We start from the raw sequence: 18,062 nt of genomic DNA, 5'->3' as shown, positions 1-18,062 counted from the left end.
CGTTTATAACTTATATACGGATAAATCTGTATTTAACTTATATACGGATAAATCCGTATGTAATATCCGTATATAATATATCAAAAAAATAATTTTTTTACATACGGGAAAGCTTTAAAACAAATAAACTTACAAATACAATATGGGAAATTTTCAAAGTGTTGGTTTTTGGGGTTTGATGGTTGCAATGCACTCGTTATATCACCAAAAGGCTACTGTAAAAATCTTGGTGCAAGAAATTTTTCATTTTGGTGGGTTTTGCAGGTAGCCAAGTTTGGTGGTGAAAGTTGGCTAAGTTTGTGGTGCATGGTGGCAAGTTTTGGGAAATTTTCCAACTGTTGGTTTTTGGGATTTGATGGTAGGAATCCACTCTTTATATCACCACAAGGCTACTGTAAAAATCTTGGCGCAAGAAATGTTTCATTTTGGTGGGTTGTGAAGCAAGCCAAGTTTGGTGGTGAAAGTTGGCTAAGTTTTGGTGTATGGTGGAAAGTTTTGGGAAATTTTCAAAGTGTTGGTGTTTGGGTTTGATGGTTGGAAGACACTCTTTATATCACCAAAAGGCTACTGTAAAAATCTTGGTGCAAGAAATTTTTAATTTTGGTGGGTTTTGAAGCAAGCCAAGTTTGGTGGTGAAAGTTGGCTAAGTTTGTGGTGCATGGTGGCATGTTTTGGGAAATTTTCCAAGTGTTGGTTTTTGGGGTTTGATGGTTGGAATAAACTCTTTATATCACCAAAAGGCTACTGTAAATATCTTGGTGCAAGAACTTTTTCATTTTGGTGGGTTTTGAAGCTAGCCAAGTTTGGTGGTGAAATTTGGCTAAGAAGGTGATTGGTGGCAAGTTTTGGGAAATTTTCAAAGTGTTTGTTTTTGGGGTTTGATGGTTGGGGTGCACTCTTTATATCACCAAAAGGCTACTGTAAAAATCTTGGTGCAAGAAATTTTTCATTTTGGTGGGTTTTAAGGATAGCCAAGTTTGATGGAAAAAGTCAACTAAGTTTGTGGTGAACGGTGGCAGGTTTTGGAAAGTTTTCAAAGTCTTAGTTTTTTGGGTTTGATGGTTGGAATGCACTCGTTATATCACCTAAAGGCTACTGTAAAAATCTTGGTGCAAGTAATTTTCATTTTGGTGGGTTTTGAAGCAAGCCAAGTTTGGTGGTGAAAGTTGGGTATGTTTTGGTGCATGGTGGCAAGTTTTGAGAAATTTTAAAAGTGTTGGTGTTTGGGTTTGATGGTTGGAGTCCACTCTTTATATCACCATAAGGCTACTGTAAAAATCTTGGTGCAAGAAATTTTTCATTTTTGTGGGTTTTGAAGCAAGCCAAGTTTGGTGGTGAAAGTTGGCTAAGTTTGTGGTGCATGGTGGCATGTTTTGGGAAATTTTCCCAGTGTTGGTTTTTGGGGTTTGATGGTTGGAATACACTCTTTATCTCACCAAAAGGCTACTGTAAATATCTTGGTGCAAGAACTTTTTCATTTTGGTGGGTTTTGAAGCTAGCCAAGTTTGGTGGTAAAAGATGGCTAAGTTAGTGCTTGACGCCAAGTTTTGGGAAATTTTCAAATGGTTGGTTTTTGGCTTTTGATGGTTGGAATGCACTCTTCATATCACCAAAAGTTTTCATTTTGGCGGGTTTTGAAGCAAGCCATGTTTGGTGGTGAAAGTGGGCTAAGTTTTGATGCAAGGTGGCAAGTTTTGGGAAATTTTCAAAGTGTTGGTGTTTGGGTTTGACGGTTGGAATCCACTCTTTATATCACCAAAAGGCTACTGTAAAAATCTTGGTGCACGAAATCTTTCAATTTTGTGGGTTTTGAAGCAAGCCAAGTTTGGTGGTGAAAGTTGGCTAAGTTTGTGGTGCGCATGATGGCATGTTTTGAGAAATTTTCAAAGTGTTGGTTATTGGGGTTTGATGATTGGAATGCACTCTTTATATCACCAAAAGGCTACTGTAAAAATCTTGGTGCAAGAAAATTTTCATTTTAGTGGCTTTGAAGCTGGCCAAGTTTGGTGGTGAAAGTTGGCCAAGTTGGTGCTTGGTGCCAAGTTTTGGGAAATTTTCAAAGTATTGGTTTTTGGGGTTTCATGGTTGGAATGCACTCTTTATATCACCAAGAGGCTACTGGAAAAATCTTGGTGCAAGAAATTTTCCATTTTTGTGTGTTTTGAAGATAGCCAAGTTTGGTAGTGAAAGTTGGCTAAGTTTGTGGTGCATGGTTGGCAAGTTTTGGAAAATTTTCAAAGTGTTGGTTTTTGGGGTTTGATGGTTGGAATCCACTCTTTTTATCACCAAAAGTCTACTGTAAAAATCTTGGTGCAAGAAACTGTTCAAATTTGTGGGTTTTGAAGCAAGCCAAGTTTGGTGGTGAAAGTTGGCAAAGTTTGTGGTGCATGGTGGTAAGTTTTGGGAAATTTTCCAAGTGTTGGTTTTTTAGGTTTGATGGTTGCAATGCACTCTTTATATCACCAAAAGGCTACTGTAAAAATCTTGGTGCAAGAAATTTTCATTTTGGTGGGTTTTGAACTAGCCAAGTTTGGTGGTGAAAGTTGGCTAAGTTGGTGCTTGGTGCCAAGTTTTGGGAAATTTCCAAACTGTTGGTTTTTGGGGTTCGATCGTTGGAATGCACTCTTTATATAACCAAAAGGCTACTGTAAAAATCTTGGTGCAAGAAATTTTTCATTTTGGTGGGTTTTGAAGCTAGCCAAGTTTGGTGGAGAAAGTTGGCTAAGTTTGTGGTGCATGGTGGCAAGTTTCGGAAAATTTCCAAAGTTTTGGTTTTTGGGGTTTGATTGGTGCAATGCACTCGTTATATCACCAAAAGGCTACTGTTAAAATCTTGGTGCAAGAAATTTTTCATTTTGGTGGGTTTTGAAGCAAGCCAAGTGTAGTTGTGAAAGTTGGCTAAGTTTTGGTGCATGGTGCCAAGTTTTGGGAAATTTTGATAGTGTTGGTGTTTGTTTTTGATTGTTGGAATGCACTCTTTATATCACCAGAAGGCTACTGTAAAAATCTTGGTGCAAGAAATTTTTCATTTTAGTGGGTTTTGAAGCAAGCCAAATTTGGTGGTGAAAGTTGGCTAAGTTTGTGGTGCATGGTGGCAAATTTTGGGAAATTTTGAAAGTGTTGGTTTTTGGGGTCTGATGGTTGCAGTGCACTCTTTATATCACCAAGAGGCTACTATAAAAATCTTGGTGCAATAAATTTTTCATTTTGGAGGGTTATGAAGATAGCGAAGTTTGGTTGTGAAAGTTGGCTAAGTTTGTGGTGCATTGTTGGCAAGTTTTGGAAAATTTTCAAAGTGTTTGTTTTTGGGGTTTGATGGTTGCAATACAATATTTATAACACCAAAAGGCTACTGTAAAAATCTTGGTGCAAGAAATTTTTCATTTTGGTGGGTTTTGAAGATAGCGAAGTTTGGTGGAGAAAGTTCGCTAAGTTTGTGGTGCATGGTGGCAAGTTTTGGAAAATGTCCAAAGTGTTGGTTTTTGGGGTTTGATTGTTGCAATGCACTCGTTATATCACCAAAAGGCTACTGTAAAAATCTTGGTGCAAGAAATTTTTCATTTTGGTGGGTTTTGGAGATAGCAAAGTTTGGTGGAGAAAGTTGGCTAAGTTGGTGCTTGGTGCCAAGTTTTGGGAAATTTGCAAAGTGTTGGTTTTTGGGGTGTGATGGTTGGAATGCACTCTTTATATCACCAAAAGGCTACTGTAAAAATCTTGGTGCAATAAATTTTTCATTTTGGAGGGTTTTTGAAGATAGCCAAGTTTGGTGGAGAATGTTGGCTAAGTTTCTGGTGCACGGTGGCATGTTTTGAAAAATTTTCAAAGTGTTGGTTTTTGGGGTTTGATAGTTGGAATGCACTCGTTATATCACCAAAAGGCTACTGTAAAAATGTTGGTGCAAGAAATTTTTCATTTTGGTGGGTTTTGAAGCAAGCCAACTTTGGTGGTGCAAGTTGGCTAAGTTTTGGTGCAAGGTAGCATGTTTTGGGAAATTTTCAAATTGTTGGTGTTTGGGTTTGATGGTTGGAATCCACTCTTTATATCACCAGAAGACTACTGTAAAAATCTTGGTGCAAGAAATTTTTCATTTTGGTGGGTTTTGCAGCTAACCAAGTTTAGTGGTGAAAGTTGGCTAAGTTTGTGGTGCAAGGTGTCAAGTTTTGGGAAATTTTCCCAGTGTTGGTTTTTGGGGTTTCATGGTTGGAATCAACTCTTTATATCACCAGCAGGCTACTGTAAAAATCTTGGTGCAAGAAATTTTTCATTTTAGTGGATTTTGAAGCCAGCCAAGTTTGGTGGTTAAAGTTGGCTAAGTTTGTGGTGCATGGTGGCAAGTTTTGGGAAATTTTCAAAGTGTTGGTTTTTGGGGTTTCATGGTTGCAATGCACTCTTTATATCACCAAAAGGCTACTGTAAAAATCTTGGTGCAAGAAATTTTTCATTTTGGTGCGTTTTGAAGCTAGCCAAGTTTGGTGGTGAAAGTTGGCTAAGTTAGTGGTGCATGGTGGCAAGTTTTGTGAAATTTTCAAAGTGTTGGTTTTTGGGGTTTGATGGTTGGAATGCTCTCTTTATATCACCAAAAGGCTACTGTAAAAAATCTTGTTGGAAGCAATGTTTCATTTTAGTGGGTTTTGAAGATAGCCAAGTTTGGGGGTGAAAGTTGGCTAAGTTTGTGGTGCATGGTTGGCAAGTTTTGGAAAATTTTCAAAGTGTTTGTTTTTGGTGCTTGATGGTTGCAATGCACTCTTTATATCACCAAAAGGCTACTGTAAAAATCTTGGTGCAAGAAGTTTTTCATTTTGGTGGGTTTTAAAGATATCGAAGTTTGGTGGAGAAAGTTCTCTAAGTTTGTGATGGATGATGGCAAGTTTTGGAAAATTTCCAAAGTGTTGGTTTTTGGGGTTTCATTGTTGCAATGCACTCGTTATATCACCAAAAGGCTGCTGTAAAAATCTTGGAGCAAGAAATTTTTCATTTTGGTGGGTTTTGTAGCTAGCCAAGTTTAGTGGTGAAAGTTGGCTAAGTTTGTGGTGCATGGTGGCAAGTTTTGGGATATTTTCCAAGTGTTGGTTTTTGGGGTTTGATGGTTGGAATCCACACTTTATATTCCCAGAAGGCTACTGTAAAAAATCTTGCTACAAGAAATTTTTCATTTTAGTGGGTTTTGAAGCAAGCCAAATTTGGTGGTGAAAGTTGGCTAAGTTTGTGGTGCATGGCGGCAAGTTTTGGGAAATTTTTCAAAGTGTTGGTTTTTGGGGTTTTGATGGTTGCAATGCACTCTTTAAATGACCAAAAGGCTACTGTAAAAATCTTGGTGCAATATATTTTTCATTTTGGTGCGTTTTGAAGCTAGCGAAGTTTGGAGGTGAAAGTTGGCTAAGTTTTGGTGCATGGTGGCAAGTTTTCGGAAATTTTCAAAGTGTTGGTGTTTCGGTTTGATGGTTGGAATCCACTCCTTATATCACGAAAAGGCTACTGTAAAAATCTTGGTGCAAGAAATTTTTTATTTTGGTGGGTTTTGGAGATAGCAAAGTTTGGTGGAGAAAGTTGGCTAAGTTGGTGCTTGGTGCCAAGTTTTGGGAAATTTGCAAAGTGTTGGTTTTTGGGGTGTGATGGTTGGAATGCACTCTTTATATCACCAAAAGGCTACTGTAAAAATCTTGGTGCAATAAATTTTTCATTTTGGAGGGTTTTGAAGATAGCCAAGTTTGGTGGAGAATGTTGGCTAAGTTTCTGGTGCATGGTGGCATGTTTTGGAAAATTTTTAAAGTGTTGGTTTTTGGGGTTTGATAGTTGGAATGCACTCGTTATATCACCAAAAGGCTACTGTAAAATTGTTGGTGCAAGAAATTTTTCATTTTGGTGGGTTTTGAAGCAAGCCAACTTTGGTGGTGCAAGTTGGCTAAGTTTTGGTGCAAGGTAGCATGTTTTGGGAAATTTTCAAAGTGTTGGTGTTTGGGTTTGATGGTTGGAATGCGCTCTTTATATAACCAAAAGGCTACAGTAAAAATCTTGGTGCAATAAATTTTTCATTTTGGTGGGTTTTGAAGATAGCCAAGTTTGGTGGAGAATGTTGGCTAAGTTTCTGGTGCACGGTGGCAAGTTTTGGAAAATTTTCAAAGTGTTGGTTTTTGGGGTTTGATGGTTGGAATGCACTCGTTATATCACCAAAAGGCTACTGTAAAAATCTTGGTGCAACTAATTTTTCATTTTGGTGGGTTTTGAAGATACCCAAGTTTGGTGGTGAAAGTTGTCTAAGTTTGTGGTGCATGGTTGGCATGTTTTGGAAAATTTTCAAAGTGTTGGTTTTTGGGGTTTGATGGTTGCAATGCACTCTTTATATCACCAAAAGGCTACTGTAAAAATCTTTGTGCAAGAAATTTTTCATTTTGGTGGGTTTTGCACCTAGCGAAGTTTAGTGGTGAAAGTTGGCCTTGTGGCGCATGGTGGCAAGTTTTGGGAAATTTTCCAAGTTTTGGTTTTTGGGGTTTGATGGTTGGAATGCACTCTTTATATCAACAAAAGGCTACTGTAAAAATCTTGGTGCAAGAAATTTTTCATTTTTTTGGGTTTTGAAGCAAGCCAAGTTTGGTGGTGAAAGTTGGCTAAGTTTGTGGTGCATGGTGGTAAGTGTTGGGAAATTTTCAAAGTGTTGGTTTTTTGGTTTGATGGTTGCAATGCACTCTTTATATCACCAAAAGGCTACTGTAAAGATCTTGGTGCAAGAAATTTTAATTTTGGTGGGTTTTGAACTAACCAAGTTTGGTGGTGAAAGTTGGCTAAGTTGGTGCTTGGTGCCAAGTTTTGGGAAATTTTCAAAGTGTTGGTTTTTGGGGTTTGATGGTTGGAATGCGCTCTTTATATCACCAAAAGGCTACTGTAAAACTCTTGGTGCAAGAAATTTTTCATTTTGGTGGGTTTTGAAGCTAGCCAAGTTTGGTTGTGAAAGGTTGCTAAGTTGGTGCTTGGTGCCAAGTTTTGGAAAATTTTGAAAGTGTTGGTTTTTGGAGTTTGATTGTTGGAAAGCACTCAGTATATCACCAAAAGGCTATTGTAAAAATCTTGGTGCAAGAAATTTTTCAATTTGGTGGATTTTGAAGATAGCCAAGTTTGGTGGAGATAGTTGGCTAAGTTTGTGGTGCATGGTGGCATGTTTTGGAAAATTTCCAAAGTGTTGGTTTTTGGGGTTTGATTGTTGGAAAGCACTCGTTATATCACAAAAATCCTATTGTAAAAGTCTTGGTGCAAGAAATTTTTTTATTTTGGAGGGTTTTGCAGCTACGCAAGTTTAGTGGTGAAAGTTGGCTAAGTTTGTGGTGCATGGTGGCATGTTTTGGGAAATTTCCCAAATGTTGGTTTTTGGGGTTTGATGGTTGGAATCCACTCTTTGTATCACCAGAAGGCTACTATAAAAATATTGGTGCAAGAAATTTTTCATTTTGGTGGGTTTTGAAGATAGCCAAGTGTGGTGGTGAAAGTTGGCTAAGTTTGTGGTGCATGGTGGCAACTTTTGGCAAAATTTCAAAGTGTTGGTTTATGGGGTTTGATGGTTGCAATGCACTCTTTATATCACCAAAAGGCTACTGTAAAAATCTTGGTGCAAGAAATTTTTCATTTTGGTGGGTTTTGAAGATAGCCAAGTTTGGTGGAGAAAGTTGGCTAAGTTGGTGCTTGGTGCCAAGTTTTGGGAAATTTTCAAACTGTTGGTGTTTCGGTTTAATGGTCGGAATGCAATCTTTATATCACCAAAAGGCTACTGTAAAAATCTTGGTGCAATAAATTTTTCATTTTGGTGGGTTTTGAAGATAGCCAAGTTTGGTGGAGACAATTGGCTAACTTTGTGGTGCATGGTGGCAAGTTTTGGAAAATTTTCAAAGTGTTGGTTTTTGGGGTTTGATGGTTGGAATGCACTCATTATATCACCAAAAGGCTACTGTAAAAATCTTGAAGCAAGAAGTTTTTCATTTTGGTGGGTTTTGAAGATAGCCAAGTTGTGTGGTGAAAGTTGGCTAAGTTTGTGGTGCATGGTTGGCAAGTTTTGGAAAATTTTCAAAGTGTTGGTTTTTGGGGTTTGATGGTTGCAATGCACTCGTTATATCACCAAAAGGCTACTGTAAAAATCTTGGAGCAAGAAATTTTTCATTTTGGTGGGTTTTGAAGATAGCCAAGTTGTGTGGTGACAGTTGGCTAAGTTTATGGTGCATGGTTGGCAAGTTTTGGAAAATTTTCAAAGTTTTGGTTTTTGGGGTTTGATGGTTGCAATGCACTCTTTGTATCACCAAAAGGCTACTGTAAAAATCTTGGGGCAAGAAATGTTTCATTTTGGTGTGTTTTGAAGATAGCCAAGTGTGGTGGTGAAAGTTGGCTAAGTTTGTGGTGCATGGTGGCAAATTTTGGCAAAATTTCAAAGTGTTGGTTTTTGGGGTTTGATGGTTGCAATGCAGTCTTTATATCACCAAAAGGCTACTGTAAAAATCTTGGTGCAAGAATTTTTTCATTTTGCTGGGTTTTGAAGATAGCCAAGTTTGGTGGTGAAAGTTGGCTAAGTTGGTGCTTGGTGCCAAGTTTTGGGAAATTTTCAAAGTGTTGGTTTTTGGGGTTTGATGGTTGGAATGCACTCTTTATATCACCAAAAGCCTACTGTAAAAATCTTGGTGCAAGAGATTTTTCATTTTTGTGGGTTTTGAAGATAGCAAAGTTTGGTGGAGAGAGTTGGCTGAGTTGGTGCTTGGTGCCATGTTTTGGGAAATTTTCAAAGTGTTGGTTTTTGGGGTTTGATGGTTGGAATGCACTCCTTATATCACCAGAAGGCTACAGTAAAAATCTTGGTGGAAGAAATTCTTCATTTTAGGGGGTTTTGAAGATAGCCAAGTTTGGTTGTGAAAGTTGGCTAAGTTTGTGGTGCATGGTTGGCAAGTTGTGGAAAATTTTCAAAGTTTTGGTTTTTGGGGTTTGATGGTTGCAATGCACTCTTTATATCACCAAAAGGCTACTGTAAAAATCTTGGTGCAAGAAATTTTTCATTTTGGTGGATTTTGAAGATAGCCAAGTTTGGTGGAGAAAGTTGGCTAAGTTGGTGCTTGGTGCCAAGTTTGGGGAAATTTTCAAACTGTTGGTGTTTCGGTTTAATGGTTGGAATGCACTCTTTATATCACCAAAAGGCTACTATAAAAATCTTGGTGCAATAAATTTTTCATTTTGGTGGGTTTTGAAGATAGCCAAGTTTGGTGGAGACAATTGGCTAAATTTGTGGTGCATGGTGGCAAGTTTTGGAAAATTTTCAAAGTGTTGGTTTTTGGGGTTTGATGGTTGGAATGCACTCGTTATATCACCAAAAGGCTACTGTAAAAATCTTGGTGCAGGAAGTTTTTCATTTTGGTGGGTTTTGAAGATAGCCAAGTTGTGTGGTGAAAGTTGGCTAAGTTTGTGGTGCATGGTTAGCAAGTTTTGGAAAATTTTCAAAGTGTTGGTTTTTGGGGTTTGATGGTTGCAATGCACTCGTTCTATCACCAAAAGGCTACTGTAAAAATCTTGGTGCAAGAAATTTTTCATTTTGGTGGGTTTTGAAGATAGCCAAGTTGTGTGGTGAAAGTTGGCTAAGTTTGTGGTGCATGGTTGGCAAGTTTTGGAAAACTTTCAAAGTTTTGGTTTTTGGGGTTTGATGGTTGCAATGCACTCTTTATATCACCAAAAGGCTACTGTAAAAATCTTGGTGCAAGAAATTTTTCATTTTGGTGGGTTTTGAAGATAGCCAAGTTGTATGGTGAAAGTTGGCTAAGTTTGTGGTGCATGGTTGGCAAGTTTTGGAAAATTTTCAAAGTGTTGGTTTTTGGGGTTTGATGGTTGCAATGCACTCGTTATATCACCAAAAGGCTACTGTAAAAATCTTGGTGCAAGAAATTTTTCATTTTGGTGGGTTTTGAAGATAGCCAAGTTGTGTGGTGAAAGTTGGCTAAGTTTGTGGTGCATGGTTGGCAAGTTTTGGAAAATTTTCAAAGTTTTGGTTTTTGGGGTTTGATGGTTGCAATGCACTCTTTATATCACCAAAAGGCTACTGTAAAAATCTTGGTGCAAGAAATTTTTCATTTTGGTGGGTTTTGAAGTTAGCCAAGTTTGGTGGAGAAAGTTGGCTAAGTTGGTGCTTGGTGCCAAGTTTGGGGAAATTTTCAAAGTGTTGGTGTTTCGGTTTGATGGTTGGAATGCACTGTTACCAATGAAGAGCATTGGTAAATTTGAAGATAAATAATTTTGATGATGCTCAAAGATGATACATTGTTATAGTTGTTTTAAAAGCAATTTGTAGATTATAAATGTATTAGGAAAAGCCTTAAACATGTAATACTTAGAAAAATTCGTATTTTTAGAACTGCTACGCATTTAATCGATTATTAGAAGCTATAATCGATTATCCTGAGCCCTTCTGAAAAACCTCGTTGCTCTGGAATAATCGATTATTACTCCAAATAATCGATTATCACAGTTCTAATGAGAACTGCCAAAAGTCTCTGGAATAATCGATTATTCCTCAGGATAATCGATTATCACTTTTTGAAAACCCTGTAACGGACTCGAATAATCGATTATGACTAACAATAATCGATTATCTGCGGCAGTTATAATTCATCTTTGCAAACTTTAGAATAGTGGGCTATATAGATGAGTTCTAGAACTCTTAGAAACACCACTGAGCTTTTGAGAATACAGTGTGATCTGAGGAAGTTCCAAAAGCTAGTTCATTGCACTGCCTAGTCTCGTGAAAAGGAGAAGCTCTCGCTTTGTGGGTCAAAGGTCGGAGTGATTCTCTTCGAGTTGGCAACGCTATTGTTCTTCCGGTTCATTGGTCGAAGGAAGAAATGTTCTGCACTGTTCCAAAGTTGAAGGAAAGTGTAGATTGTTGGCTTCCATTTCGTTGGTGATGAGTCGTTATTTCTTGAATTATATTTAGTTTATTGCACTTAAATAAACTAGGGAATTGTGTTTAATTGTTTGTTATTTCCCAGTTTTCCGAATTCCGCTTAATTTGGTCGGAAATTTGTAATTGTGCTAATTTGGATTTTCTGAGCTGATTAAGTGCAATTTTGAAATGCAGGAAAATATCGGAAATACATTTTGGGACATCAGGAAGAATGTCAAATAAATTCAAGACTCTCTAGACAGACATTTTTGAATTAATTAAATTGTAATTCAGTAGTTTAAAATTTCTGTATCAACTCTTATATTTTGGGTCAATTTTTGGTAAATTAGATTAGACCCAAAATTAGAAATTAATGACTTGGACCCTAGGGTTTTAGTGTGTGGACCCCATCCCTATTAAAAGGAGGACACACGTCCTTAGAGGAGCCCTAGCCGCCACTTGACCGGACCACTTTTTGGACACTTTGTTTTGGCACTGTTTTGATTTTCTCTTCTCTCGGTCTTTGAGGGAGGAGGCTTTTGTGTTGGCTGGAAGCACTATTCTCCATTTTGCGGAGGGAATGAAAAAAATGGTTGAAGCACTTTTACACAGTTGTTCTTTTCCTTTGAGAATGAACTCTGATTCAATTTTAATTGTTAGCTTTGTTTAGTGCCCGCTGATTCATTTACATTTATCTCGTTGGCTTTGGACAAAAGAAAAAGAAATATTCGAACACTAGGAAAAAGGAGTGTTTCTTTCTTTAGAAGATGTACCGGTGATTGAGTTTTGTTTTATGGAAGTTAAGCATTGTTCACGTGTGTTGAGCTGGAAGAGAAGCGGAGCACTTGGAGTTGGGAAATGAGGACACGGCTGTAAGCATTGAAGCAAAGTGAGTCACGGACAAGGAAGCACAAGAGAAGTTGGGAGACGCACATGTGAGTCACGGTAAGCGGTGTGGAATGGAGAATGAAATGGAGGAAAGTCACATTAGAATGAGATGGAAGCAGTAGAAATGGAACGTCCTGGAACAACAAGGTTTTGGGATTTGATACTAAATTGAAGAAAGCAATCGGTGTTACGTTTTGGACGCACACGGGCATTTTTTTTATTTTTGCTGGAGAAGCTTTATTGATTGAAAAGAGAGGTAGTGCAGGGGAGCAAAGCTAGAAGCGGTGCGGCTGGATGGAATTAAGGAGAATGAAATTTTAATTGAAGGAAGAAGTGAAGTGGTACTGCCCAAGCTGTTTGATGCCACGTGAAAGTGTGACGTTAAATTTGGAGTAGAATAGAATGTTTAATTGGTTTTGTGCGGAGAATGAATGAGAAGCTAGGTGTCACAGTGTGGGAGAAACACGCACCCTAGGATGATGGGACGTGTGAAGCTTTGGAGAAAAAAAAATGAAAGTAGCCGATTCCAGGAGCTGTATGGTGTGCACGGGAAAGTGGATGCTTGAAGGTAGAATGAAGGAAATTCAAGAAGCATGGAGAAATTGATTGAGAAATGAAGAATAGATGGGGTGTTGTCACGGTAGTAGGTGTCACGGCCTGGTTGGAGGAAAAGGAGGGCAGATTCATTTTTAGCAATTGTTTTTGTTTTAGAAAAGTGAAGGGTGCTTTATTGGGTGTGAAGGTAAGGTTTTAACTTCCAAACGGGGGCTGGAATGATGAGCCCATGGTGCAGCACGTTAATAGGTAAGGTTGCAATTGTTTATTCTATTTCTTTCTTTAGTGGATGTAAGGATTGTTGATTTGATGGGAGAATGGTAGCTGGAAGTAAAAAGCCGTATAGAGTTGCACATGGAAATGCAACATTGATTTTGCCTTAGAATAGAATTTTTAATTTGGCTTCATTCAATTCAATTGCCGCCACTCTCAGGTTGTATTAAAATTGTTCAGCTCTTTGTTGCATGTTTAATTTGTTCTAAGCAATTTTCATTTTAATGTTTTCAGTCGTAATAGATTATGTTTGATTTCAAATTTTAATTTTATCCGCAACCAAAACCACTACAAACCCCCCCTACTACGTGTTTGATCTGAGACTGAACCAAAATTGGTCCTTGAGAGACGACCTAGGAGTCACTTCCTAGTACTGTACTGCATTCTTTCATGCACAACTTTTGTTGGGAGGTGCGACCCTCTCATCAAAATGGCGCCGCTGCCGGGGACCAACGGTTCAGTTTTAGGTCTTTTGTGTTGATAATGTGTTGTTTGTGTGTGTGTTTTGTCTTGTATGTTTGAGTGTGTGTGATTTGTTTGTTTAGGTTGTTTTGTGTGTTCAAAATTTTTGTGATATCGTTTCATGATTTTAGGGTGCTGTGACTTAGTGCATGACTAGGGGAAATCCTGGGCCTATACCACCCTTTGATCCTGAGATTGATAGAACTTTTCATAGGTTAGCCAGACATTCTAGGAATTTATCTTTAGAGTCTGTTTTTGAGTCTGTTCCATTGGATACTGTGCATCCCACTGCTGAGTACTTTGTGCATACTGCATCCACTGCATCTGTTGCATCTGCACGTGATTCTGATTCTGATTCTGTTGTTTTTCACACTGAGAACAATATGGCACAACCTCCACCTCGTGAGAGGACTTTTAGGGAGATGGCTGCACCTGATTTCGATATCGAAAGCTTGTGCATCCAATATCCTGATGAGGACGTTCCATTTGTTCTCAAGACTGGACTGATCCATTTGTTGCCCAAGTTTCATGGTCTTGCAGGTGAGAGTCCTCATAAGCATTTGAAGGAATTCCACATTGTCTGTTCTAGTATGAAACCACATGATGTTCCTGAAGAGCACATCTTCTTGAAGGCATTCCCTCATTCATTGGAAAATGTTGCTAAGGATTGGTTGTATGGTTTGGCGCCTAGATCCGTCACTAGTTGGGATGATCTGAAGAGGCTGTTCTTAGATAAATTTTTTCCAGCAGCCCGGACCACAGCTATCAGAAAAGACATAACTGGGATTAGGCAGCTTGGTGGAGAGAACTTATATGAGTATTGGGAGAGATTCAAGACACTTTGTGCTAGTTGCCCCCACCATCAGATACCTGAGCATCTCCTTGTCCAGTATTTCTATGAGGGTTTGAACAACATGGACCGTGGTATGATTGATGCTGCCAGTGGTGGAGCTATTGGAGACACCACACCTGCTGAGGCCAGGCAATTGATTGAGAAGATGGCTTCCAACTCCCAGCAGTTTAGCACCAGGAATGATACCATTGTGGTGAGGGGCGTGCATGATGTTGTTGCCCAGTCTTTATCAGTTGTCGAAAGCAAGTTGGAAGGAAAGATTGACTCTCTTACGAAGTTGGTGACACAGTTGACTACCAACCAGAGATCTGCAGCTCCATCTGCATCTGTTGCACGGCTATGTGCTATTTGTCCTTCCAGTGACCACTATACAGATGCTTGTCCTTCTTTGCAGCAATCTGCTGCCTCTGATGCGCCTCAGGCTTATGCTACGAACATCTACAACAACAGGCAACAACAACAGCAAAATCATGACTTATCCAGCAACAGGTACAACCCAGGGTGGAGGAATCACCCCAATCTGAGATGGAACAATGCGCCACAGCATCAACAGCAGGCACCACCTTTCCAGAATGCTGGAGCACCTAACAGATATGTGCCTCCACCTATGCAACAACACCAGAGGCAACAGCAACAACAAGAGGCACCTGCCCAACCAGCTGCCCACCCTTCCACTTCGTCTGAACCTTCATTGGAAGAGTTAGTGAGACAGATGACTATGCAAAACCTGCAGTTTCAGAAAGATAACATGCAATTTCAGCAGGAGACTAGAGCTTCCATACAGAGTCTCACTAACCAGATGGGTCAGATGGCTACTCAGATAAACCAGGCGCAGTCTCAGAATTCGGATAAGTTACCATCCCAGACTGTGCAGAACCCAAGGAATGTGAGTGCAATAACCCTTAGATCAGGGAAGCAGATTTTTGTGCCTTCAGAGCCCTCTTCTACACCTACACCCATGCCTGCTACTTGTCCTAGAAAGAACGACCATGACGGTCCCAGCAAGACATTTGAGGTGGGTGAATCTTCTTCTCCAGCCGGTGGTTCTTCTTCAGGTGGATCTTCTCCCTCTTCCACCACCACTGCTGCCGCACCTTCTCCATTGGTTGACCGACCTATCCCTCTACCATTCCCTTCACGGGCACTTCCTAGCAAAAAGATGGAAGATGTGGATAAGGAAATTCTGGAGACCTTCAGGAAGGTAGAGGTGAACATACCTCTACTTGATGCCATCAAGCAGATACCGAAGTATGCCAAATTCTTGAAGGAGTTGTGCACACACAAGAGGAAGATGAAGGGAAATGAGAGGATTAGCATGGGAAGGAATGTATCTGCGCTTATTGGTAAGTCGGTCCCGCACATCCCTGAAAAGTGCAAGGACCCAGGTATATTTTGCATTCCTCGTGTGATTGGAAACAATAAATTTGAAAATGCCATGCTTGATTTGGGTGCTTCTGTTAATGTCATGCCTTTGTCTATATATGCATCTTTGTCTCTTGGTCCTTTGCAAACCACGGGTGTGGTCATTCAGTTGGCCAATAGGAGTGTTACCCACCCAGCAGGTTTCATAGAGGATGTCTTGGTTAGGGTTGGTGAATTGATTTTTCCTGCTGACTTTTATGTTTTGGAAATGGAGGAGGGATTCTCTCATGGATCCGCTCCCATTATCTTAGGCAGGCCATTCTTGAAAACTGCCCGAACTAAGATTGATGTGTATGCTGGAACTTTGTCTATGGAATTTGCTGATATTGTTGTTCATTTTAATATCCTTGATGCAATGAAATTTCCAGTTGAGGACCATTCTCTGTTTAGGATCGATGCATTGGATGACATTATTGATAGATATGTTGTTGATGATTTTGATTCTTTGCATAAGAAAGAGCATTCTTTTCTATCTTCTCTACATACATGCATTGAATCTGAATTTGAGAATGAGGTTGATTTTGAAGAGAATTTTGATATCCATGATGTTGATGATGTTTTTGATATGGATGATGTTGATAATGTAATTGTCATGGATATGGATTTGGAGCGTGATGAGATAGGTGTTCCGCCTTTACCTGTGAATTCTTTGGAGTCAGAATGCACCAACCACTTTGTAGGAAGTACAAATGAATCTGACTTGCAGGCACCTACTCTTGAGTTGAAACAGCTCCCAGATAACCTCAAGTACGTGTACTTGGAGGATGATGAGAAGAAACCGGTGATCATTTCCACCTCCCTTGATTCTGTTCAAGAGGAGAAGTTGCTTGGTTTGCTGAGGAAGCACAAGAAGGCCATTGGTTGGAGTTTGGCTGACATACCTGGTATTAGCCCATCCACATGCATGCATAGAATTCTTTTGGAAGATGGAGCAAGGCCAGTGAGACAGCCACAAAGAAGGCAAAACCCCGTGATCATGGACGTAATCAAGAAGGAGGTGACCAAGCTTTTGCAAGCTGGGATCATCTACCCTATTTCAGACAGTCAGTGGGTTAGCCCCATCCATGTTGTGCCCAAGAAAACTGGCCTCACTGTGGTGAAGAATGAGAGGGATGAGCTTATCCCAACTAGAGTGCAGAACAGTTGGAGAGTCTGCATTGACTATAGGAGGCTCAACCAAGCAACCAGGAAAGATCATTTCCCCCTGCCATTCATTGATCAGATGCTGGAGCGCCTGGCAGGTAAATCTCATTATTGTTTTCTTGATGGTTTTTCTGGTTACTTTCAAATAAATATTGCTCCTGAGGATCAAGAAAAAACCACATTCACCTGCCCCTTTGGCACTTTTGCCTATAGGAGGATGCCCTTTGGTCTATGCAACGCCCCTGGTACCTTCCAGCGGTGCATGCTTAACATTTTTAGCGACTTTCTTGAGAATTGCATAGAGGTGTTTATGGATGATTTTACTGTGTATGGCTCCTCCTTTGATGCATGTTTAGACAGTTTGGAAAAAGTTTTGAAAAGATGCATAGAAACAAACCTTGTTCTCAATTTTGAGAAATGTCACTTCATGGTTGGACAAGGTTTGGTTCTAGGGCATATCATTTCTGAAAAAGGAATAGAGGTAGACCCTGCTAAGATATATGTGATTTCGCAGTTGCCTTACCCCTCTTGCGTGCGAGAGGTGCGATCTTTTCTTGGACATGCAGGTTTCTACAGGCGCTTCATCAAAGACTTCAGCAAGAAGGCGCTTCCTTTGTCCAGACTGCTGCAGAAAGATATTGACTTCTCTTTTGATGACAGATGCAAGCAGGCGTTTGATTGCCTGAAGGAAGCTTTGACCACCGCCCCTATCATTCAGGCACCAGATTGGACAGCCCCATTTGAGCTCATGTGCGATGCGTCTAATTATGCATTAGGAGCTGTCTTGACACAGAAAATTGACAAGCTGCCGAGAGTGATCTACTATGCTTCACGCACTTTGGATGTTGCCCAGGCAAATTATACCACCACTGAAAAAGAGTTGTTGGCAATTGTTTTTGCCCTTGATAAGTTTAGGTCATATTTGCTTAGATCACATGTTATTGTGTATACTGACCATGCAGCTCTAAAGTTTCTGTTGAAAAAGGCGGAGTCAAAGCCTAGATTGATCAGGTGGATGCTACTGCTCCAAGAGTTTGACTTGCAAATTGAAGACCAGAGTGGAGCATGAAATTTGGTTGCAGACCACCTAAGCCGGATTGAAAAAGCTGATGATGAAGCTGATGTGTTGCCCATACAGGATACCTTTCCTGATGAGAGTTTGTTGATGATTTCTTACTCTCACCCCACTCCTTGGTTTGCACACATTGTAAATTATTTGGTTGCTTCTGTTTTTCCTCCCTTAGCATCACGTGCTCAGATTGCTAAAATTAAGAGTGATGCTAAGTATTATGTTTGGGATGACCCATATTTGTGGAAGTTGTGTAGTGACCAGGTTACTAGGAGATGCATTCCGGACCATGAGATTGACTCGGTCCTGCAGTTTTGTCATGCCTCCTCACCTGGTGGTCATCTGGGGATACAGAGAACAGCTCGCAGGGTGCTGGACTGTGGTTTTTATTGGCCTTCCATCTTCAAAGATGCGGAGAAGATCTGCAGCACTTGTGAGCCTTGTCAGAGAGCAGGAGGATCAATTTCACAGAGACAAGAGATGCCTCAACAACCTATGTTGTT

The 18,062-nt window shown here is 39.8% G+C and overlaps 1 protein-coding gene and 1 non-coding gene across 2 annotated transcripts; one reads left to right on the top strand and one right to left on the bottom strand.

The window, feature by feature from the left end:
- The first annotated feature begins 13,221 nt into the window (after positions 1–13,221).
- On the top strand, positions 13,222–17,996 carry LOC148195835 (uncharacterized). The gene is made up of 3 exons (XM_088095300.1): positions 13,222–14,944; positions 14,981–16,588; positions 17,914–17,996. The coding sequence occupies exons 1-3, from the start codon at positions 13,222–13,224 to the stop codon at positions 17,994–17,996; spliced, it is 3,414 nt and encodes a 1,137-aa protein (XP_087951426.1).
- Positions 13,833–13,940, bottom strand: LOC148195836 (small nucleolar RNA R71). The gene has a single exon (XR_015781284.1). It is a non-coding gene; the product is annotated as a small nucleolar RNA R71 (small nucleolar RNA).
- Positions 17,997–18,062: the final 66 nt, after the last annotated feature.

This window comes from Vigna umbellata, chromosome 7 (assembly GCF_029865625.1).
Source record: "Vigna umbellata cultivar VRB3 chromosome 7, Vumbellata_1.0, whole genome shotgun sequence".
Classification (NCBI taxonomy): domain Eukaryota; kingdom Viridiplantae; phylum Streptophyta; class Magnoliopsida; order Fabales; family Fabaceae; genus Vigna; species Vigna umbellata.
This window is presented reverse-complemented; position numbering and strand designations above follow the sequence as displayed.

Excerpts from the sequence above, each read along its gene's own strand:
- LOC148195835 (XM_088095300.1), top strand. The coding sequence starts at position 13,222 with ATGACTAGGGGAAATCCTGGGCCTATACCACCCTTTGATCCTGAGATT. Across the intron at positions 14,945-14,980 it reads CAGCAAGACATTTGAGGTGG|GTGGATCTTCTCCCTCTTCC; the intron begins GTGAATCTTCTT and ends GTTCTTCTTCAG. Across the intron at positions 16,589-17,913 it reads GATGCTGGAGCGCCTGGCAG|AGAACAGCTCGCAGGGTGCT; the intron begins GTAAATCTCATT and ends CTGGGGATACAG.